Below are 25,509 nucleotides of genomic sequence, written 5' to 3' on the forward strand. Positions count from 1 at the left end.
GAGAAGCATGCTTTATGTTTAATCATGACTTGGCTGGAATGTGACTTCATTTTTACAGTTCTGTAACATCCTTTTAAGAAGTCTATAACTAGAGTGGGCCCTGCCAGCTATCCGCACTCTCTACCACTTGGAAACGTCCCTCACGTGGAAATGTCTTGGCTCCTGCTGTTGTCCCTAGTTCAGACTTCCCCTCAGGGAACATACCACAGCTTCTTCTTCCACCATCTCAAAAATCTGTCTCTGCTATCTCTTATCATCACCCGCTCCTTTCTCCCTCAGAGCTGGCAGGACCCAGCTTCTTCCTTCCTGTGTCAGAAGTGCTTCTTGCACAGAGCAAATGGGAAAACTGTGATCTAGTCCTCCAGATGTGGGTCCTGCTGCAGTTAAAAGAGCAAAAGGAATGTTTAAAAATTCATTTCTCTCCTTGATAATGTCTCATTGTAAAACTACTTTGAAGTTCTAAGGATCAAAGGCAGTTGGTAGACTGTTCACTCTAAGCATTGCTGTCCTTCATCCCAGGACATGAAGCCTCATGGCACAGCTGTAAGGAACCCTGATTTAAGAGGGAAATAAAAACAGGTCAGTTTAATAATTATAAATTATCTAATCATTACATCAGCATTCTTCATAAGCTACTTCTGTGGAGGTATCCTGTTTCTTTAGGTATTATAAACTTGAATTTCCCGGTATACTCTTAAGAAATTCAGACAGAAGCCCAATCCTACAAAGAGATGGCAGATGCCACAAAGAATACTAACACAGATTGTGAAAGACATCGTCACTGAATTGCTAATACATGTTACCATCTCCTGCAGAGTTTACAGGTCCTTTCTCTAAAATGCAAAAAGACGGTATATTAACGTGGCCTCAGTGTTTTTGCTCCAGGAAGTTAAAGTAGATAGTCAGTGGATCTGGAATTCCTACAGTAGAGTGAAATAAAAGCAAAATTGCCTCTGTCACACATTTATAGATAGGAAGGTAGTTGATGTTAATTTCGTGTTTTTCAGAAGTGCTTCTAGCCTAGAATTATTTTAATATATCTTTTATAGTTTATTATTTAAAAAATAGATTTTATCCATAAGGTGAAAGTGTTAATAATTAAGCTATTATGTTCCTTTCTTTATTTTTTAGTGTAAAGGAAGAATCAATCATTATAAGACAGTTTTAACTTATTCAACTTTTTTGTTGAAATAGATGTTCATTTGGATTTGGAAGAGCGCCTGGCAAAATTTATGAAGACTGAAGAAGCCATTATATATTCATATGGATTTTCCACCATAGCCAGTGCGATTCCTGCTTACTCTAAGAGAGGAAACATTGTATTTGTGTAAGTCAGCTTTACTTGTACTTCCAGTCAGAATTTGAAATGTTGACCATCTCAGAGAATTCTTCCATTGGAAGTTTTCTACATACTGTAATAGGAAGTTTTCTTTTTATTTGTAAAGAAATATACAAAGGGTATGAGACATTTACTCAAGGATGCTTGAAGGTTTCAGTTGTCATCTGCTATTGAGATTTTATTTATTTACATTTAGATGAGGCATACCACCTGCCCTCCCTGTTCAGTTCTGTGGCCTTGTGGTGCCTCCTGAGTCCATGTCATGGTCTCACACTGCTCATTCTGCCTGGCAGTCACTTCTCATCACCCATCCATCCCAAACTCAGATCTCTGCTAATCTCGCTTTAGAGTTTATTTAAGGACACAGGAGCCATAAATTGAAAATGTCCTTACTGCCCACAGCAGATCCTGGATGCATGATACTGCTGTCACTAGAAATGCAAAGGCTGGCAAGGAGAAGATGTGAACTACCTTTTCAGGCTTTTTTTTTTTTTTTTTTCTCCTTTTAACCATTTCTCCCCAGATATTTGAGCTGTAGCCTCCTCATTAGCCTTACACACTGGTTTCCTCTCCCTTCAAGTTCTTTGTACATGCAGTCCCCATGCCTGGAATACTGTTCCCTCCTCTTGTCATCAATTTATTTCCTGCTCATTATATTTATAATATCTGCTGTGCTGGGAAGCCTTGCTCAACTTCTCAGAGCAGGTCAAAACCCCTGCCAGAAAGAATTTGATATCCTTATGAATCAACGCACTGACATTCCCACTGCCTGTCCTTCATTCCCCTCAAGCACGAAGAGACATTCTCTCTCCACTCTTCTTTTCTAGTTCTTATAACAGTTAATAATTTTATATCTTTGATTATTTTCTTCTGTTTCTTGCTGAAAGCCCATTGCTTAGGATCACATTTATCATTTAATAGTATTCATTTAAATATTAGTTCAGTAAATCAATGAACAAAAAAAAGAGGGGTCCGAGTACTTGAATGCTGGAGCCTGGCCTGCCTGGACCCTGCACTGTCCTGTTACCTGCCACTCACCACTGGAGGTGCTGCTTGTGCAGTGGCAGAACCTTCCACTGCACCCGCTACAGAGCTGAGTCTCCCTAGGGATTTTCAAGGTATATGTGACCCAATCCTCACCAGAACCCTTCAGTAATCTGGAGCACTGAGGAAGGCTTAGTTGGGCATTTTAATTAAAATTAAATACTGTGAAAGACTCACCACTAACTTGAAAGCCATTGATTTAAACAGTGTTTCTTTGTTTTCCATAAAAGCAGAGTTAGAGATAACTGCAATGTCATCATCTATTTACCACTTATTCAAGGACCCACTATTAATTCGTTTTTGAGTTTAAGTCCAGAAGAAGTGAACTTGTAGCTACCTTTATCAGATTCAATAAATACTATGTTTTGAGTTTTAGCTGGTGGGAAACCTAAGCTACATATCCTTCCATGCACTATACCTAGTGTCTTTTTTGCTTCCCGGGAATCATTAGACAGTTTATTTTCTTCTACATGATCTATTTTTGACTGATTCATAAAAATATAAATTGTCCATATTGATTGGGTAGTGTGATATCTCAGTACGTGTATACATTATGTACTATCTAAATCAATTTAAACTTCTATCCCCTCAAGCTCTTATGGTTTCTTTATGGTAAAGACTTAATGTGCTTTCTTCTAGCTATTGTTTTGAAATATACTGTGCATAATTACTGTCTATAATCACACCAGAACTTCTTGCTCCTATCTAACTGTAACTTAGTATCCATTGACCAAACTTTCCCCTTCTCTCCCTCCCTGCTGTTCTTTCTGTCATCTTACAGTTGCCATTCTACTCTGAATTTCCCATTCCCGATGTTTTTAGATTCCACATAAGAGTGAAATCATATAGTATTTGTCTTTCTCTGCCTGGTTCATTTAACGTAGTTATCTTCATTTCCATCCAGATTGCCACAAATGACAGGATTTCATTTTTTTATGGCTGAATAGTACTTCATTTTCTATGTGACACATTTCTTTTCTTTCTTTTTCTTTCCTTTTATAGTACTAAGGGTCAAACCCATACTAGGCAAGTACTTTGCTACTGAACTGCACACAAGCCCTTTTTAATTTTTATTTTCAGATAGTTACCCACACTTTTATTATACTTTCGATCTTCCTGCCTCGGCCTACCAAGAAGGTAGAATCACAAGCATGTGCCACCATACCCAACTGTACCACATTTTAAAAATCCATTTATCAGCTGATGGATATTTAGGTTGTTTCTATCTCTTAGCTATTGTAAATTATGCTGTAGTAGACATGGGAGTGCAGGTGTCTCTTCAACAGACTGATTTCATTTCCCTTGGTTAAATAACCAGGAGTGGGATTTGCTGGATCAGGTATGTTTTTAGTTATTGGAGGGGGGTGGCGGCGGTGGGGGGGTTGGGAATTGAACTCAGGGCACTCAGCCACTGAGCCACATCCCCAGCCTTATTTTGTATTTTATTGAGAGACAGGGTCTTGCTGAGTTGCTTAGCACCTTGTGGTTGCTGAAGCTGGATTTGAACTCAGGATCCTTCAGCCTCCTGAGCTGCTGGGATTACAGGCATGTACTGCCATGCCCAGCTGTTTTTAGGTTTTTGAGGAAACACATGTATTTTCTCCCATTCTGTAAGTTGTCTCTTTACTTTTCTTGTTTTCCTTTGCTGTACAGAAGCTTCTAGTTTGATGTGATCCTGTTTGACTATTGCGTATGTTTTCTGTGCTTTTGAGGCCTTTTCTAAAAACTTGTTTAACCATTCAGGTATCCTAAAGCATATTCCCTGTTTTGTTCTAATAGTTTCACAGTTTCTGGTCTTTAAATCCTTAATCCATTATAAGTTGGTTTTTGTAACTGGTGAGAGATGGAGTTTCACTTTATTCTTCTGCATGTGGATATGCACTTTTTCCTAGCACCATTCATTGAAAAGACTATCCTTTCTCTGGCGCGTGTTTGCCCAAAATCATTTGACCCTAGAAACGGGTTGTTTACTTATAGCCTCTCCGTTGTGTTCCACTAGTCTAATATATCTGCTTATACACCAGATACAATGCTATTTTAGTTACTGTAGGTTTATATTACATTTTGAAGTTAAATAGTATGGTTCTTCCTGCTTTGTTCTTTTGCTCAAGATGGCTTTTTCCATTTGGGGATTTTTGTGGTTCCATATAAATATTTTTTTCTTGTCTTTGAAGAATGTCTTTGTTTTTTAGGGATTGCAATGAATCTGTAGATGATTTTAGATTGCATATCTAAATAATACTGATTTTTTTTCAGTCCTTGAAAATAGGATGTCTTTCTACTTTCTGGTATCCTCTTTAATTTCATTCACCACTGTTTTATAGTTTTCCTTGTAAAGATCTTTCATCTCTTTGGTTGTTTTGTCTGTGATTTTTGAGTCTTATCCTTTTTTATTTATTTATTTATTTTTAGTTTTCGGTGGACACAACATCTTTCTTTGTATGTGGTGCTGAGGATCGAACCCAGGCCGCACGCATGCCAGACGAGCGCGCTACCGCTTGAGCCACATCCCCAGCCCAGAGTCTTATCCTTTTTTTAGCTAAGGGTTTGTCTATCTTTTCAAAGAGCCACCTATGTGTTTAATTGATTGATTGTGTGTGTGTGTGTGTGTGTGTATGTGTGTTCTTCACATGTGTGTTTTTCTAGTTTCTTGAGCCATAAGGACCTGCACAGTCTAAAGGACATACCAAGACTTCAGTGTGTCTTTTCATTTGCACAAGTCTATATCACCAATCAGCATGTCCTTCTCTACCTGGTGCTTAGGCAAATCTGGAGTGCCATCTGTGAGCACTGGCCCAGCAGTAGCTGTACTACCCAAGATTGAGGAAGGAGTGGTAAGGACAGTTCTTCAGATACCAAGGCTAACACTTGAACTGGATCACACCAAAGTCTCACAGCTTCAGGGACATATATAGTCCGGGAGCATGGGGAATGTGCCTCAGGCCCACTTCAGTCCTGGCAGTGATGCAGGCCAAAACTTTGGCCTATCCCACTGGCACATGGGTCTCCACCTGAGGCAGAGGTGTGTCTCAGTCACTCATCTTCGAGCTCTGGCTTGTGAATGAGGTCTTTGGTTTCTACCCAGCATTGAGTCTTAACATGGCAGGCCTGGCACTCCCACTTCAAAACATTCCTATGCCAGCTTTCATGCCCTATTCCTCAAAGGGCAGAGTCTTGCTCTAAGCCTGCCACCCCAACGTGGAGGAGGGGTGGCAGAGGCAGTCTCTGTGCAGCCTGGCTAATGCAGGTCCATAGGTTCAGTTCAGAGGTTTTCCCTGGTGGTAAGGGTAATGGGACTCTTTCTGGTACCAGGTTTCATCATGGTGGGCCTGGTATCTGTGTTTCAAGTCTAAGGCCTAAACTTAATTCCCTGTCTCTCCCCCATGCAGGAAGTTTCTCTCTGCTTGGAGTTAGGGAAGGGGTGATTCTCTAGTAACTCCTTCCTTCCTGCTTTCTTCAGTGTCTTTTCATTTTGTTACACTAAAAGTAAGCCCTGTAGTCTCTCGCTTACCTGGCTTCCGTAGTTCTTGGTGGTAATAGTTTAGTTTATGAATAACTGGTAAATTCAGAATCTGGGGAGACAATTGCTGGAAGATCTTACTCAGAGGATCTTGCCATGTTGTTCGGCCTCCAATTCTGCATAATTTTAAATATAATACTTTTGCCTGAAATTCAGTTGAATGCAGGGATGCTAAAGGTAAAAATGTTGTTTGATAAATTGGTCTTGACAAATCCATCAGGCACAGTGCTTCATTTCCTTTCAGTGAATGGTGATGATGTTTCACACACAGAAAATTTCAGCACAAAGTTTATTCACGAACTTAAGTCTGTTCCTTCAATCTGTTGTCTGTGTTCACTTATTTATTTCATATTCATGTTTTTAAATTAACTAAAATATTGAGGTCATTGCAGGTTTATAAGCACTGAAAAGAAATCAGACTGAGATTTGTGCACTCTACCAAGTCTGTTTTCTCTGGCTGCTTTCAGATATTTTTCTTGATCATTTGTTTTCAGGAATTGGACTATGGTGTGTTTGGGCATCTATTTGTTTGGGTTTACTGTTCCAGGCTTTGCTCAGCTTCTTTAGTCTATAGGTTTAAGCCATTTGTCCAATTTGGGAAGTTTTGAGCCATTATTTCTTTGAGAACCTTTTTATTAGTCCCACCCTTTTTCCCTTTTCCCTCTACAACTCTAGTGACACAAATATTCCATCATTTATTATACTCCCACAGATCCCTGAATCTCTGCTCATTTCTTCCTAGCCTATTTTCTTTCTGTTGTGCACCGTGAATCATTTCTATTCGTACATCTTTCCATTCTCTGATTCTTTCCTATCCGTTCAATAAAGTCTTGTTTTGTTTTTCAGTACTAATATTTTCTCAGGATTCTTCTTTATAACTTCTCTTTCTTTACTGAGGCTTCCTATTATTTCACTTTTTGCAGGCATGTTAATAATTGCTCATTGAAACATTTTTGTGTTGGATATTCTGAGATAATTGTCAGATGATCTTGTTTTCTCTTTCACCTCAGTATTGACATTTGTTTTCCTTCATTCTGTGTAAGTTCTTCTGATTCTTGGTATAAGTAATATTTAATTGGAACCTGAGCATGTCATATTATGTACTATCGTGTATACCTTCTTTAAACCAACTCTTTCAGTCAGCTTTCTCTGACACTGTTCTAACAAGGGAAGGAGTGGGGGACTGCCTCCTTGTTACTGCTGCTAGGGTGTCCCATCCCAGGTTCCTACTTGGCCTCCGTTAACATCTGAGGTGGAAGTTTCTTCATTGCTGCTGGGTGATGAAGACAGTACTGATTTTTCCCTAAATGACGTCTGGCACCACCAAGCAAAAACCAGGAGGGTGCCCCAATACTGGGATGGAATTTTATGTACCCCATGTGGTCTCTGCCAACACCCCAGTGGGGAGGACAGGGTCCTCTTGTCGCCAGCTAGCAATGAAAGTCCCAGCTCACTTCTTAGCCTTTTCTGATGGCCCCCGGGAGGGTGTGGGATACTTTGTTATAGCCCCTCAAGGGTCAAGTCGAGGTTCCCTTCTCAGTCTCTGCTGGTTTGAGTGAGGTTGGAGCTATAGTTTTTTCCTATAACGTTTGGTTATAGTTAAGTGGTTATTGTTCAGAACCCTTCTGTCCAGCTGGGCTACCACTGTTGCTTCCCATGAGAAAATATAGCAGAATACCAGTCACATCAGAGATGACACTGATAGTGAGTTGCACCAGTATGTTGTGTATTTCTTAGAAAGAGCAAGCATGTGAGTCATTTGATATGTGCATCCTGATCTCAGAGAGGTTAGAATTTGGCAAGTATGCACTGCTTAGAATAGATTAAATGTGATAATTGTGTGACAAGGACTTGCAGAGTGAAGAGCAAACAGTGACCTATGAATGCTCAAACATGTTTTATTTGCTGTGTTCCAGTTAACAATTGGAGATTGGTTAACTCACAAAAGCAAGCATTCCTTTCCTGAGAATGTTGACAAGGCCCTTTAACCCCAATTTGGTGAACCTCTCTCCTTTGCAGAGATAGTGCTGCCTGCTTTGCTATTCAGAAAGGATTACAAGCATCACGTAGTGACATTAAGTTATTTAAGCATAATGATGTAGCTGACCTGGAGCGACTACTAAAAGAACAAGAGATCGAAGATCAAAAGGTATGATTCTTTTGAAGAAAATTATACAGTTCTTTTGTACTTTCTAACCAGCTAAATTATATATGAAATGGTAATTTGTCATTGAAAACTTGCCTGCGGATCACATTTGGATATTAAGTAAGCGTGTTCCTGCTTATTAAATATATTTCGTGTTGGAGAGCCAAGACTGATTGTAATTGCCTTGTCAATGCCATAATTATATACAGCAAAATTAAGGGGGTTGAGGGACAGTTTGCACTTAGTGAGTGGGGGAGATACACACTCTCAACTCTGTATAGTACTACCAAAACTCATTAGGGCATGTATCTAGTGGATTCAAAATAGGCTTATTATATCAGAATAAATCACGTACCAATTACATGGAGGAAAGAATGGCAGCAGATTTTAATTTATTTATGAACCAAGTAAGACCCTTTCTCCCCACCCCATCCTTACCCTGGAGCGCTAAGCAGCTGCTGCCTGTGGGAAAGGACTGCCCTGTAATTGGACTGCCTACAACCTGCAGCCCTGTTTTCAGTCCTTTGTCCCAGGAACATGAATAGCCCCTGGTGGTGGTGGTTTGTATTTGCCCCCTTGGTTTCTAATTAGAGAATGGCACAGAGGAAGTACGTTCAAAGCATCACTCTTAGGATTATAATTTATTTTTCCTATGATGACAAGAATGGAAAGAGTAGTTCTGGTCTATGGCTCTGTAACAGGACATAGTGATAGGTGGACTGTTCTGGGAGCCTGAATGTTGTATCCTTTATCTCAACTGTTTCAAGAGGACTTTGCAGATGTGACTTGACTCATTCATAACTAGAATAGCAGATGAAAATGCACATCACATTCCTCAATTTTGTGTTAATTTCCATTTTCCCAAATATTTGCTTTATTTATTTAGGATTCTGTCATCTTTGTTTAGGATCAGTTTAGAAAAATCTACAGGGAAGCTGGGCCCAATGGCGCACACCTATAATCCCAGACACTCAGGAGGCAGAGGCAGAAGAATCATAAGTTCAAGGCCAGCCTCACTAGTTTAGTGAGATTCTGTCTCAAAAAATAGACTTTTTTTTTTTTTTTTTTAAAGCGCAGTGGGTGTAACTCAGTGGTAAAGTGTCTCTTGGTTCAGTCTCTAGTACTGCAAAACAAACAAAAAAGCTACAGAGAAATTTCTACAATTTCTAAACTTGAAGCCATTTCATTGAATTTCTTTCTATAGATTGTAAAAAAGATCTTTATTATTCTTATTTAGTAATAACATGCTGGCCACCAGATTGAAAAATACTGCCTTGGAAAGTATGACCAAGAATTCAGTGTATTGTAGATTATTTTATTTAGCTAATATTGTACAGATTTGGAAGATGTCATATTCATATTCCATGTGTTTTATAAGATTTCTAATCCATGGAAGTTTTCATGAATAATGAAAAATAAAATTTCATAGAAGGATTACTTACACATACTGTGCAAGTGAAAAATAACCCTTACTGCAGTATGATTAAGGAAATAACCTAAAGGATTTAGTTTTTCAAATTATGGCACATTTTTTTAAGCGGTGCCCACATAGGTGTACTGAAACAAAGGATGCTCTATAACAGTGGGAAGAGTTTAAATTGGCACCTACCTCCTAGAAGGTAAGTGGGCAAATATATTCCACTTAGATATCCCTTTAGATTCCCCTTTGACCCATATGTGGGGTGTCACATTTAGAAAATAATCAGAAATGGTGTTAAAGGTTGGTGGGTTTTTTTTTTTCCCCCAAACAAAAAGCAAAATGAGGGAAACTACTTAAATCCAACATTAGAATAGTTAGATTATTTGTGTTATTCCCACAAAGTAGAATATCTCCATTAAAATCATATTTTAAATAATACTAAATAATCTAGAAATGGTCATAACATATTTTTAATTTCAGTTTTTTTTTAATTTTAATTTCAGTTTCTGAAATTATTGCAATATAATTCTAACTTTGAACAAAGTAGTAGACATATACAAAGAGACAAAAATTATCATTGAGTGATGTAAATAGCTAATTTTTAAATTCTTTTTTTTAATATATTTTTTCATTTCTTATGACTCTTACATGAATATTTTAAAATCCTAAGAAAATACTTGGGCTGGAGGTATGGCTCAGTATAATAAAACTTACCTATCGTGTACAAGACCCTGTGTTTAATTCCTAGTCCAGCCAAAAAAAAAAAAAAAAAAAAAGGTAAAATAGAACTTTTTTTTTTTTTTTTTTAAGGCAGAATGCCTGCCACCATGGTGAAATAAAGGTGACCTCTTTTCATCATTGACTCCTGATAGATCCATATTGCTATCTGAGAAGCATTCTGTTTTGAGTTGACTGAATGACAAGATTGAACAACCTTAGTGATGTATAATTTGCTGGACCTCAACTGCCTAAACTGCCCCCTTAAAGCATTGCTGATACTTGAGTTTCTAACTGTCCAATGGAGCAAATGTCTAGAGGCAAGAAACCTTTTGAGTAGGAAGTGAGTTCTAACTCTTATCTGTGGCCACCAGTATTTTTTCATTCAGACACACCTGAAGCATCTACAGATTCTTACCATGTGAAGAATTTATAGTGACCTGCTGTGAGCAGGGTGTTGGGAGATCCATATTATTTGAATAGGCTCTCCATCACCACCCAACCTTCGACATCATTAGACCAAGGTCATAGTTGAGTTTTACTTGACCCAGTGACAGGTCAGTGGGAGAGTGAGGAAGGACAAGGGTTTTGCTATACTTTGGTATGTCAGGGAGATCAGAGTTTGTGATTTTTGTTATAACTTTTGATTGTGTAAAAATTGCCATGCACACAAAAGGAAACAGTTGCATTGCTCTTGAGAGCTGCAGTTTCTCCCATTCCTTTTCCCAACATTGTTACCAGCATCCTGCCATTCTTGTACCATCTGTACCTCTCCCTGCTTGATGATGATGCTGTTCATCATCATCATCTTCATTATGGTTCTTTTTCTTTTAGGCAAAAATTAAAGACATGGAAATGCACAAATCCTAGCCATATTATTTGATCAGTAGTTTTTACCCATGTAGCCCAGGAATCAGTGCTTCATCATGATATAAAATTTCTCCAGAGTTTCCTTGGGTCCCATCCCAGTCTCTCTGGAGTTGGAGGGTTTCCTTTGTGCTTTAACACAGTTCAAGTGCTGTAAGTATGTGTGAGGTCCCCTAGTCAGTGCTGTGAATGAAAAACATGTCTGGGGGGGAAAAAAAAAACAGGATCTCAAACATTGAGCTTTAAATTCATTTAGACCATTTTTCTTTGATGAATAAATCTTGTGAGGTGAACTTTGTAGGGAGTATGTAACAGATTTTTTGACTTGGAATTACTGAAATTTAAGATATCTGGTTCTTTTTTTAAGAATCCTCGCAAGGCTCGTGTAACTCGACGTTTCATTGTAGTAGAAGGATTGTATATGAATACTGGAACTATTTGTCCTCTTCCAGAATTGGTAAGCAATGTGTTTATTCACTTTTTAGTATTTATTCATTTATTCATTATTTAGTATTATTTTAGTATTGGATAGTTTGGCAGATGTGCCTTTTGCTTATGACCACATTGAGTGTGTGACATCTAAAGTGCTTTGCACACTAGGTATCAAAGATATTTTGATCATTCAAGGGAGGCAGATTACTTACATGCTAACATTGGGCTTTAAAAAGTAATCAAAAGTTTTTATAAAGCAACTTTATTGCTGGTTGCAGCATTGCACACCTGTAATCCCAGCTATTCATGTGACTGAGGCAGGAGAATCACAAGTTCCAGGCCAGCCCAGGAAACTTAGGCCCAGTCACAAAATAAAATTTTAAAAGGGCTGGGGATATAACCTAGCGGTATAGAGCACTTGTCTAGCATGCACAAGGCACCAGGTTCAATCCATAACACCACAGCAACAATTTTTTTAAAAAGTTCTTTTTAAAAACATGTTATTGAGGCACAATTGATGTGTGTGAAATGCACCAACTCTTAGTATACAGTTTGATAATTTTAATAGATTTATATACCTCATCATCACCACCACCACAGCCAAGGTACAGAACATTTCCATCATTCCAGAAAGTTCTCTCATGCTTCTTTGTAGTCAGTGTCTGTTTCTAGTCCCATGCAACCATTGGTATGCTTTTCATTTCTTTAAATTAGTTTGATCTTTATTGAATTTCATGCAAATTAAATAATATGTATGTTATAAAATTCAACTTTATAACCTTGAAAGCAGTGTACTGTTTTTAGAAACCATGATCATTGAGATTTTCCATATCAAAGTAAAATTCACATAACATAAAACTGGCATTTTAAAGTATACAGGTCAGGCTAGGAATGCGGCTCAGTGATAGATTTCTTGCCCGACATGCATTAGGCCCTGGGTTTGACCCCTCCCCCAACACCACCAAAAAAAAAATTAAGTCTGCAGGTTAATGGCATTTAGTATACTCACCATGTTGTACAACCATCAACTCCATCAAGTTTCAAAACAATCCATACCTATTAAGCAGTCTATATTCTTCTCTCCCTAACTCCTAGCAACCACCAATCTGCTTTCTGTCTCTATGGATTTACCTAGTCAGAATTCTTTCTATAAATGGCATTATACAACATGAGACCTTTTAAATATGGCTGACTTCATTCACTACTATGTTTTCAAAGTTCACATACATTTTACTGCTATGTGTCATATACTTGATTCCTTTTTAATGCTAATCTTTCATTGTGTGAATATATACCACATTGTATCTGTTCATCTTTTAATGACCGTGGGTTTTTTCCTATCTTTTGTCTATTATGAGTAGGGCTGCCATCAGCAGGATCTTAGGATAAACTGTTTGATTTCCTGAGGAACTGTCACACTGTTCTCCACAGTGACTGCACCATTTTACATTCCCATCAGCAGTGTTCTGATTCTCCACATTCTTACCACCACTTATTTTCTAGGTTGATTTGTTTCTTTTCTTAGCCATCGTAGTATGAAATAGTACCTCATGTGGTTTTGATTTGCATTTTCCAAAAGACTAATGTGTTGAGCCTGTTGTCAGGTACTTATGGGCCATTTTTGTTTATCTTCTTTGGAGAAATATCTGTTCAAATGCTTTGCCCATTTTTTGTTTGGGTTGTCTTTTTGTTATTAAATTATAAGAGCTCTTTTTTATGTTCTGGGTACTAGCCCTTATCATATATATTATTTACAAATATCTTCTCCCATTATATGAAGTTTTGCTTTACTTTTTGATATTGTCTTTTGATGCACAAAATTTTTAATTTTGATGTGGTACAAGTTAGCTGTTTTGTGTCATATCTAAAAATCTTTTGTCTAATCAAAAGCCATGAAGGTGTACTCCTTTTTTCCTTTGAAGAATTTATAGTTTTCACTCATAGTTTTAGGCCTTGGTTTATTTTGAGTTAATTTTTTATATACTATGCTGTAGTGATCCAACTTTATTCCTTTGTTTGTATATGGTTATCTAGTTATTTGCATTGTTTGTTGAAGACTAGTTGTTTCCCATGAAATGGTTTTGGCATTATTGTGAAAAATCAATTGATCAAAGATTCATAAGTTTATTTCTAGACTCTGAATTTTATTACATTCATCTATATGTCCATTCTTATACCAGTACCACACTGTCTCAACTTTTGTAGCTTTAAAATAAGTTGTTTTTTTTTTTTAAAGAGAGAGGAGAGAGGAGAGAGGAAAGAGGAGAGAGAGAGAGAGAGAGAGAGAATGAATTTTATTTTTAATATTTATTTTTTAGTTCTCGGCGGACACAACATCTTTTTGTTTTGTATGTGGTGCTGAGGATCAAACCCGGGCCGCACGCATGCCAGGCCAGCGTGCTACCACTTGAGCCATATCCCCAGCCCTAAAATAAGTTTTGAAAGATTGTTTTAGCTATTTGGGGCCTCTTGAAAGTCCATTTGAATTTTAGGATAAGTTTTTCCATTTCTGTAAAATGATGCCGTGGGATTTTGATAGGATTGCATGAATATGTAGATTACTTTGGAACATGTTGCCATCTTAAGGATATTAAGTCTTTGATCTGTGAGATATATTTCCATTTATTTAGCTCTTTTATAATTTCTTTGATTACTGTTTTGCAGTTTTCAGTGAGTAAGCCTTGCTCCTCTTTCATTAAATTTACCACTGAGTGTTTGATTCTTTTTGATTCTATTATAAATGTGATTTTTTTTTTGGATTATTTACTGCATGCTTGTGGAATTACAACTGATTGTACATATTAATGGAGTAGAGTAACATGATATTTCTATACATGTATGCATTGTATAATGTTTTTGTTTTGTGGATCTAATTCAGTATGTAATATGTCATGTTTGGAGAGAGAGAGTTTTATTTCTTCCTTCAATTTGGATTCCCCTGCCCTTTTTTCCCCTTGCTGATTCTGGCTAGAATTTCCACCATGATATTGACTGGTAGTGTTGAAAGTGGACACCCTTGTTTTGTTCCTAATCTGGGAGGAGAAGCTTTCACTATTTCACTATTGAGAATGATGTTAACTATTTTTCATAAGTACCTTTTATCAAGTTGAGGAAGTTCCTTCCTATTCCTAATTTGTTGAGTGTGTTTATCATGAGAAGTTGTTGGATTTTGTAAAATGCATTTTCTGCATTAACTTGTCACGTGGTTTTTTTTCTTTATTCTGTTAATGTGGTGTTTTACTTGCATTTGAATTCAAAATAAAGGCTTTACATATTATTTATATATTATTATTATTACTATGTAAGTTTTCATTACTTCTTCTGAGAATATAGCTCACTTCTGTGTTGTAGAGCACAAGAAATGTATTTTTCTTCTCCCTATTTCTTGAGAGTATCAAAGACTGATAGGATGATGTGGGGGAGGTGATGGGCCAAAAGGTACTAAAACTGTATGTTACATGGGTATGATCATAAGGTATTGCTGATGAACAAATATACAGTGAAACAAAAATATGAGAACAGACCAAGTATGTGTAAGTATTGATCATGTAAAGATTACATGATGCAACTAATGTTTGATCCTGAGTTTCCTGTTAGTAAGTTTAGCTGATTGCTCTTTTTCTGTGCTAGCACTGTGATATTATTAAATGTTTTCTAAAATATGATTTTTAGAAACTATAAAATATCTCATATTAAAGAATGGGAAAGAGCAGTGTTGAGAAGATGTAATTCTCCCCAAATTAGTTTATTCATTGTTGATGGACATCCAGCCCCTTCAACTCCCCCTCCGTGTTTAACATTGGTTAGCAAGAATAGCCAGTAAAATTTCAACAATGAAAAACAAATCATCAAAAACTTGTCATATGGGGCACCAAAACAGCTTATATATTTTATGTATTATTTCTGTAGCTTCAGCAGAAAAATTAATTTAATCTAATTAAACTTAAAATTAGAAGTGTGATTCTGACCCAAGAACAGATACATAAGTCAGAGGAAGACTTTAGAACTACTGTTCACGTTATGTACATAAAAATGTAGTAGCTGATTGCTATATTTAATCCAGTCATGAAACTGATTATATTCAAATTTTATGGGTAAATTAATTATACATTAGAGAAAAAATATCTGTAGACAAACATGCATATATCAGCTTCTAATGGATTATTAGATTGTGTTCTTTTAAACCAGTGAAATAATTAGAAAAGGTACAGATTAATACCCACCTAAGCCTGAAAATAAAGAGAAAAATATTTTGACTAATGAACCATATTAATGAAAACAAGATTCCAAATTAAAGCCACCCATGGAGGAATATCTACATATCCCCAGGAGTTTGTATGTACAGTCAGACCAGTGTATAACAGATGGATTACATGCCTGTACATATAAATATTTTAACATTTACTTTTTAAAAATTTTGATAGATTACATGCCTGTACATATAACTATTTTAACATTTACTTTTTAAAAATTTCGTATTGTGCTGTCTTTTTTATTGAGTTAAATTGGATCATTTTAGAGGTCTAAAGTACACTCAATTCTCATTCACCATAGTTATGTTCTACCAAGTATTGCTACAAACGCTGACATGGAAATGCTGAGCTATGCTACTGAGGCAAATAAGGGTTAAGATTAGGTTTCTGTGAGCCTCTAGTCACAACATTTTTGTCACACTTAAAACACCTTGTTTTAAGTGCGTTTCTGTGTAAAGCCACCATGTTTAATACATAATACATATTGTTTACTCATTCTTCTTGAACCTATAGCCAACAGCCCCTAAAATTCATGCCTGAAAGAAGCTTCTCTGACACAGGTTTTCTCAGGGTACTTCATAGTCTTCTTGCACTTCAACCCTACAACTGGGAGTCATTTTAAATATCAGAATCACCAAGAGAATCACCAAAACAAGAAAAGTGTGGCAATAAGTAATGTCCATGAAAAGGGTACTTGTTAAAAGTATCTGAGCTGAAACAATGACTTATTCAACTTTAGCTAAGAACACAAGTGTCAAATAACTTGAATTCTTCACCACAACACTACACATGCCTGTCTTCTGACACTGCATATGTAAAGAGAGTTGTTGGTTTGGAGATTCCAAGTAAATTTTAACAGGTGAATTTGCAAATATAGGATTCACAAATATTGAGTCAACTGTGCTTACATTTTCAGGTTTAATGTTTTTTCATTGAAATATACTCTATTTGCTGCTAATCATTAGTATTTTAAAGTTGGATTTTATTTAACACCTAGGTTGAATTAAAATATAAATACAAAGCAAGAATCTTTTTGGAAGAAAGTCTTTCATTTGGAGTCCTTGGGGAGCATGGCCGAGGAGTCACTGAGCACTATGGAATCAGTGTAAGTTCTCCATTTGGGGGAAATTCCCCTCCTATAGGAAACATATGGCTCTATTGTGCTGGGTTTTCATAGATATAAGACAGTGCTTCTCATCCCTGTAGAGGGATGAAACTATGGTCTCTGTCTTCTCACTGAGCCCACAGTGGGTTTGGTCATTCTGGCCAGGGGACCCCAGCTTCCTTCTGGAAGTGGGAGTGTGTGATCTTGACTTTTCATGTCTCTTTCTAGAATCAGTTAAAGTTTGCAATGCATTTACTAAAATCATTAAAAATTGCCTTAGAAGTCCTTTTAAAAGTTTATGATAGAAGTAAAAGGATTTGTCTGGATTTGTTGCAAAGAAGTGAGGAGGGCAGGTAATATGGGGCCATAGACAAAACCGTGTTCTTGAGTGGGTAATGATTATATCTGGGTGATGGGCATTCTTCATTCTATTCTATTTTTGTATATGCTTGAAACTTTTCATAATAAAAGGTTAACAATCTTTTTTTATTAAGAGCAAGATTACAGAAGTTTAGCAGGAATGTAGATCTTTGTTGCATCTGTGAATCACTTAAAAACACACCAGATGTGAACTAACTATCAAATTCATTATCAGAGTCCTCAAGATGTAATTACTGAAGATGCCATGTACATACCTATAATTTCAGCTGCTCAGGGGACTGAGGCAAGAGTCTCCAGTTCAAGACTACCTTCAACAACCTAACAAAAGACCTTAACTCAAGGACCAGGAATGCAACTCAGCAGTAGAGTGCCCCTGGGTTCAATTCCAAGTACCACATAAAATAAATTTTTAAAAAAGGAAGAACTTAATTGAACTCCTGCTATATACCCAAAATGGAACTTGATGCTAGGGGATGGAGCAAAAGAAGAGAGAGCAAAAGTACAAGATCAGAAGATGTAGGAACTTAGAGGCCCACAGGGTAGCTAGTTAGGTTTATCACTGCCCAGTTGGTCTGCTTTGGTCAGAAATTCTATTGCCATGATATTTGGAGTTTTGGAGTAATTTCTCAAAAAAAAAAAAAAAAAAAGGTAGATTTAGTTTTTTCTGGGGTAAAAGCCAGTTAGCCCACTGTTTTAGCAGTGGAAAAAGCTTATTTTGTAAACTATATTTTTAACATTAAACAGCTTCAGATTTCATCTTTTAATTTACTTTTCCGCTTTGAGCTAAGTGTGAATGCATGATGAAATAGCAGAAAAGTGTAAAATGAGACACTTCAGAGAAGACCATAAAACTGTGATTCTTATAGCAATAGATTTAATAAATTTTTTTGTATCTTTTTTTACTCTTTTATTTTCATGTAGGTAGCTTGTTTGAGTTCATATATTTACAGACATAATTAACACTGAAGTTTTATCTCCATGGAGGAATAACTATCACTTTCTCCTGATTTTCTCAGATTGATGATGTTGATCTTATCAGTGCCAACATGGAGAATTCACTTGCTTCCATTGGAGGTTTCTGCTGTGGCAGGTCGTTTGTAATTGACCATCAGGTAAGCCTTTCTTAAAAACAAGCAAAATCTGACACTGGTTGCTTCATTGTCACCTCAGAATAATACAGAATTTTACTCTCAATTTACCAGTTTTTATTTAAAAGCCAATTTTTTAAGAGACTCTCAATACCTTTAGGAATTATCTCCCTTTTAACAAGTCTTTGTATGGATTACTCTTGGCTGAATCTTACCCCTTCACCACATGTGGAGACACTGTTCAGTAGATAGTGTCAAGATCCAAATATTTACCCAAAGAAGTATGTGTGATACTTCTGACTTATTTCTTCTTAGCGACTCTCCAGTCAGGGAAACTGCTTTTCGGCTTCATTACCTCCTTTGTTGGCTGCTGCTGCCATTGAAGCCCTCAACATCATGGAAGAGAATCCAGGTACAATCTTTTAAACTCAGGTTATTTTAACTATGTTACTGGCTTGGTTTTTGGAGGAATTAGCTAAAGGAAATTATTTACCAAAATAAAATTTAGGCTCCGAATTACATTTCAGGTTGAACATCGCTAGTCTGAAAATCTGAAATCCAGAATTCAGTATTTTTTGAGGATAGACATGCACATTTCAGGTTTTCAAATTAGGGAATCTCAATCAGTAAGTTTTATGTAAATATTACAAAATTCAAAAAACTCTTGAAATCTGAAATGTTCCAAGCATTTTGAATGAGGGGTTCTCATTCTGTATCTGGCGATTATAGGAAGAATGACAGTGAAGAAGTTGTCCCTGCCTCAAAGGCATGGATCAGAGCTTCTGTCCTAGGCTTGGAGATGGAGCCAAAGCATGGCTGGCTGCTGTAGCTAGAGAAGATGCCCAGAGGAGGGGGGTTACATTAGTGCTGGCCTAGACGTTGTCATTCATGTAAATTTTCCAGTCACTGTTTGGTTTATAGTTTTTTAAGAAATTAACCAGAATGTGCTGCTCTTTGGTATTTCTGAATTTATAACTATTTTAGTTTTTTCTTTCAGCCTTTGAATCATCAGCTAGTACTGAGGCCAAGCCTGGTTTACCAATAGCTTACTTAGCAGAATAAAAGTCAACAGAGAATTTAAAATGTGGTCTTTGGCTGTAGTAGTACCACCTTACCAAAACTAAAACAAAAGGAGAAGCAGGCCTGATACCTGGCATGCCTGAATCTTCAGTGTTGACATTAATTCAGAGAATGAGAAGATATGAGTCAAATTTGTGCATACATTCAGAAGCTTACTTATGAGGTGGCCTGACTCCTCTGCTTCCTGGTCAGATACTTTTGTTTTTGAATTTTCCTTGAATTAAAAAAAATTTTTTTTTAAATGTTATAGTTGACTTTTTTTTAACCAAATAATTTAGAATAAAGAAATAAGTAGTAGATTTGTACACTTTTATTTTTTGCCGTGTTATCTGTAGAATCTTGGAATAACAAGAGTAGTTGTTTTACTCAGAAATCGTCATTCCAGATTTTGCTGAAAGTGGAGTGTCCGAGTGAGAAGAGGCCAGGTAATAGGGGCCAAAGACAAAGTTCAAGCTCTCAGAGGAGTGCTAATACTGGCTCAGTGATACTAATTAAAAATACCTGCAGCATTTTAAATTGATGCACTTGAACTGGGCCTTTAAAAATATTTTAAGGTTGGGCTGGGGATGTGGCTCAAGCGGTAGCGCGCTGGCCTGGCATGCGTGTGGCCAGGGTTCGATCCTCAGCACCACATACAAAGATGATGTGTCCGCCAAAAAAACTAAAAATAAATATTAAAAAAATGCTCTCTCTCTCTCTCTCTCTCTCTCTCTCTCTCTCTCTCTCTCTCTCTCGTTCTCTCTCTGTCTCTCACCTCTCTCTTTAAAAAAAAAAAATATATTTTTTTTAGGTTATACTACCAAATGTTTTTTTTTTTTTTTTCATTTAGGTATTTTTGCAGTGTTGAAGAAAAAGTGCCAGCAAATTCATAAAGCTTTACAAGGGTAAGTGATATAATTTTCAACCAACATAATTATCTGTACCATACTTAAACAACAAATGAAAAGTTTAAAATTTGACCACATTGCAGCCGAGAAACCAAAAACAGCTCACTCAACTGTTTATTATAGGTATAAAACTGGGGCAACTTTTCTGTCATTGTTTTAAAGAATCATGCCTTTGTTTTTATAAACAACATATTATAGCAACACAGAAGATAAAAATAACAGTCCAGCATCTTCCCACAAGAAATCACCAAGGTAAACACTGTAATATTGCTCTTAATCTTTTTTTTTTTTTTTAAGAGAGTAAGAGAGGAGAGAGAGTGAGAGAGAGAGAGAATTTTTAATATTTATTTTTTAGTTCTCGGCGGACACAATATCTTTGTTGGTATGTGGTGCTGAGGATCGAACCCGGGCCGCACGCATGCCAGGCGAGTGCGCTACCGCTGGAGCCACATCCCCAGCCCATATTGCTCTTAATCTGCACAGATAAAGAGTGTTAAGTGTTATGTCACTGAATGGCACCTAGTTCCTCCTGCCCATGTTACTTTTTAATAAACTAAGTTTTATTTTAAATTAAGACATGAAAAAGAAATGAAATTGCAGTGAGTGTTACATGTGTTTGTTTTCTTTTTATAAAAAGTAAAAATTGCAGAGGAACAGTTCTTTAAGATTCCTCTTGAGAAAAAAAATTAAGGTTGGTGACATCTTCACGCTGATTTCTGGTCTCATAGGAAATGATCTCACACTGCCTGAGGGGTTCCTTGTTGCCTCCTATGGCATAGTGCCTCTTCAGTTGTGGAAATCTTTCTCTGTTGCACCATATGGAAACCAGGGACTGCTGAAAGAAAAGGGGAGTAGGTAAAGGAGTAGATTGCAGCTGTTCCAGATAAAGTAGGGCAGAGACAATTAGAATTCTAGGTGTGTCTGTGATAGTAGCAGAAGTTAGTCTTGCATGATTCATGCTGGAGGGATATTACTTGTTGATTCCAGTTACATTGGTTCCTGAAATATTAATATGCCAGCACACTGCAGGATGCTGGGAGACCTGCACATTCATCATGCACACCTCAGATGTCCTTCACTGTGTTCCTTTCCAGAGTCCAGGCCTCCATCTCCCCCAGCTCTGTCCTGCCTTTTATTCTCTCTGAAATTCCTTTTTGTGGGCAACCTAACCACATTGCTGTGACTTAGTCTTCCCCATTTTCCAGCCCCTGCTCTACTATATACAAGTCATTGCAGGCCCTTTATCTTTCTTAAGGACTGAGCACCACTGGTTGTCCACTCTGCCTTATCATCAGTCCCTCCCCTCTGCTGAGTTATTTCAGTAACATTCAAGTCCTCTCGACCCTCTTATCCTTAAACTCCCTGTACTCATGGCTCCACATTTCCCTCTAGCATATCTACCCCATTTCTTGGTTTCTCTTTGTAGCTAATCTTCTCAAGATTTGTGTGTGCTTTCTCTACATTCTCATTTCTCACTTCTACTAGAAACCTACTGCTGAGACCTGGCTTTTACTCTTAACCAGTCCTGTGGAGGTCCGGTCCCCACTGGCCGTTACTGTGATACAACACCCACCAGGCTTGTCTTATGTTGCCATGGTTTTCACACAGGTGACCACTCTTTCCTTCTTGAGATTCTGCCACACCACATTTGTGGGTTTCCTTCTACAGCTTTGAATTGTATTATCTTTGTCTCCTTTAAAGGCTTTCTTCAAAACCCTGCTCTTTAGGACTTCGTTGCTGGCCCTCTTTTCTTTCATTACCGTCTTAGGGTTTTTTTTTTTTTTTTTCGTCTTAGGGTTTTTGCCTTCTTCCTTACCTGAAGTTTTAAATTGTTTCATGACCCCCCGTGTGTGGACAAATCAAAATTTTGTTTCTCTCTGCCACACTTCGGGACTCCAGGTCTTACATCTACTCACCTACTCAGTAGCAACACTTGGAGACTCTCCCAAGTACCTCATACTAAACACATGCTGAAAGAGAGATAGAAGGGACAACAGATGAAACAGAAGTCTGAGGCCAGTGTGACAAGAGGGGAGAAGTAGGGAAAGCCATGGAAGGTGAGGGCCAGGTGATGACCTTGTTGGCCATGGCTCAGGCACGACAGCAATGCATGAAAGAGTGGTACGGCACAACTAGATTTAAGTCATGACATAATTACTCTTGTGTAGTGTGAAATAATATATTGTACTGTAATAAGAACAGAAGCAAGGAGACTAGTTAAGAGATTGATGCAGGCAGAAGGTGGTGTTGAGTTTCACCTCCATAGTAGCAGTTAAAAGTGTTTGAGTTCTGGATATATTTGAAGAGGAATCCACTCTGTCTGCCAGAAGTTCAAATGCAGGGTGAGTGAGAAAGAAGATTCGAGGTTGATCTTAAGGTTTTTGGACTGAGCAATAAAATGGAGTAGCTGATAAGTGAATGCATAGAACTGGAAGAAATATTTGGTGGGGAAATTCAGTGTTGAATGTATTAAGCTTAGCATGCTCATCAGACTTCCAGTAGAGAATGGCATTTGGATACACAAGTTTGAGAATGAGTCCTGAGCTTCAAGCCATTAGCATAGAAATACTGTTCAAGACATTTCAGTGTGAAGAAGTCAAAAAAACAGCCAAGGAGATCGAGTCAGGAAAAGGCAGAGCAGAAGAGGCCAACTGAAGAAGGTGGTTTGTAGGTCACCATGCAGCGTGCTGCTTCTGACAGTCCTGGCAGGTCCCCAAACGTTGATGAGTCTTTGATTTCATAATATGGAGTTTACTGTGACAGTGAGCACTTCAGGAGGGGTGGGATGCCTGGTAGCAGGAGGCTCCTCAGAAACTGGGAAGAATGGGTTTGAACACAAAGTAGATGACAATTTTTATCAGTTTTCTATAAAAAGCAACAGAAACTGGACAGTGGCCACAGGAAGAAACTGGAGTCAAGAGAAGATGAGTAAGGACAGCTTCAGAAACATCCAGATGACACATCCTTTTTTCTAGTGATTTATAGGGCAGCCACCATCATAGACATTTCCCATTTGTACATAGGTCTGCTTTTGATCCGTCTCTTCCATTTATTGGTTTATTTGCTCAATTCTGTTTTTGTTACTATATTTGCTTTTATTACTGTCTTAGTTTTGGAATACAGTTTTCTCCAAAATTATTACTAGCATTTTGATTGGAATTGTATTAATTTTTTTCAGTACTATGGAGGGAATTGTCACCCATGAACATCATCTATTCATTTAACTCTTCCTTTGTGTTCTTTAATGGAATTTAAATATTTTCCTCCAGAAAGGCCCTTGTATCTTTATGAGACCTTTAAAGAAAATATTTAGGGGGCTGGGGTTGTTGCTCAGTGGTGGAGCACTCAAATAGCATGTGTGAGGCCCTGGGTTTGATCCTCAGCACCACATAAAAATAAGTAAATAAAATAAAGGTACTGTGTCCAACTATAACTAAAAAAAAGTATTAAAAAAAGAAAGAAAATGTCTAGACTATCTGTAGATTTTGTTGCTATTGTGAATGATGTTGTGCTTTATATTTGCTACTTGGCTATTGCTGATATGTAAGAATATGATTTTTAAAATTGATATTGTGTCCTGTAGTTTGTTTCATTGTGTTGTAATGATGTACACAGAAGTCCCGTTATCTGCAATAATGGTTTTCTGTCTTTCCCAATTCTTATACATCTTCTTTTATTGGATTGGTCTGGTCTGTGCAGAAAGAGCAGGCATCCTCCTCTTATTCCCTGTGTAGAAGCTTTGTCACTCTTGCTCAACAAGAGCTTCATGGAGCCACAGAGAAGAAAAGGCTCCGCGGTTTGTTTCTTTAGAGTCGGGTAGCCCCCATCCTTAAAGGATATCTAGGCCTGGGACCTCTTTTTGTTTGGGATAGTCTGTGATTATCTCTCCTGTGTCTCTGTTATTTCCCCTTTTTATTTTGTGTTTCCCTCTTGTCCATTTTCAGAATGATCTTTCCACAGTCTTCCCTATAGCAAGTTATTTTGGGGCTCTCTATATTTTTATTGTAGTTATTTTTTTCATTAATTTCTTTCGTTTTATCACTCTTGTTTCATTACATTGTCTTTTGTTTTCTTTTTAATTTCTCCACTTGACTCACTCTTGTCATCTCTGAGATAGAGTTGGGGAGAATTCAGCAGCCTGTGCTGGTTTGCCTTTGTTTCAGAAACTTATAGGTTCCTCATCCCTTGTGAAAGACAGTGATTGGCATCTAGCTTTCTCCCTAGCTTGTGAGCATGCCAAGAGGCTGTAACTGCTTTGTTGATTGCCCTGAGCTCAAACCTAGCCCAGGGCATGGGATTTACCTATTTGGATAAAATGAAACATTTGCCAAACTTGTTTTTTAAAGCCTGTATATTAGGCTCTTAAAAATTCTCGGTTTCGGGGTTTGAGCAACACTCTGTCCATTTGGGTTCCCCCATCCCCTTTTTATTGGCACATTATAATTATACATAACAGTGGGATTTGTTATAATATGTTCATGCATGCACATAATACAACAGTGTAATTAGATCAGTTTCATTCCCCAGTACCTCCCCTCCCTCCCCCATCCCCTTCTTCTATTCTACTGGCCTCCTTCTATTTTTTTTAATTTGTTCTAATTAGTTATACATAACAGTAGAATACATTTTGACACATTGTATACAAATTGAACGCAGCTTTTCATTCCTCTGGCAGATGGTGCAGAGTCACTCCAGTAGTGTAACCATATAGGTAATAGTGTCTGTCTAATTCTACTGTCCTTCACAGCCCCACAGTCCCACCCGGTGCCCTCACTCCCCTCTGCACAATCCAAAGTTCCTTCATTCTTCTCTATCTCTCCCCCCACTGTGAATCAGCATCCACTTATCAGAGAAAATATTTGGCCTTTGGTTTTTTGGGATCAGCTTATTTTACTTAGCATGATGTTCTCTGGTTCCATGCATTTACCTATAAATGCTATAATTTCATTCTTCTTTAAGACTGAGTAATATTTCATTGTGTATATATACCACATTTTCTTTATCCATTCATCTGTTGAAGGGCATCTGGGTTGGTTCCTAATTTAGCTATTGTGAATTGAGCTGCTATAAACATTGATGTGGCTGTTTCACTGTTATATGCTGATTTTTAAGTCCTTTAGGTATAAAATGAGGAGTGGGATAGCTGGGTCAATTCGAAGTTTTCTGAGGAATCTCCATACTGCTTTCCAGAGTGGTTGTACCAATTTGCAGTCCCACCAGCAATGTATGA

At 37.5% G+C, this 25,509-nt stretch overlaps 1 protein-coding gene across 1 annotated transcript in view; it reads left to right on the top strand.

Annotated features, from left to right (window-relative positions):
• The window catches only part of LOC308650209 (serine palmitoyltransferase 1-like), a 43,295-nt gene extending 22,973 nt beyond the window's left edge, over positions 1-20,322 (top strand). Inside the window, exons 6-12 of the mRNA XM_081296214.1 lie at positions 1,195-1,327; positions 7,923-8,052; positions 11,421-11,510; positions 16,736-16,843; positions 18,241-18,336; positions 18,628-18,724; positions 20,222-20,322. Coding sequence (XP_081152340.1) covers positions 1,195-1,327; positions 7,923-8,052; positions 11,421-11,510; positions 16,736-16,843; positions 18,241-18,336; positions 18,628-18,724; positions 20,222-20,280 — 713 coding nt within the window. The 3' untranslated portion in view covers positions 20,281-20,322. The remainder of the gene's footprint in view (positions 1-1,194; positions 1,328-7,922; positions 8,053-11,420; positions 11,511-16,735; positions 16,844-18,240; positions 18,337-18,627; positions 18,725-20,221) is intronic.
• Positions 20,323-25,509: the final 5,187 nt, after the last annotated feature.

The sequence above is a fragment of the Spermophilus citellus genome, assembly GCF_964194105.1.
Source record: "Spermophilus citellus genome assembly, chromosome: 5".
In the NCBI taxonomy this organism is placed as follows: Eukaryota; Metazoa; Chordata; class Mammalia; order Rodentia; family Sciuridae; genus Spermophilus; species Spermophilus citellus.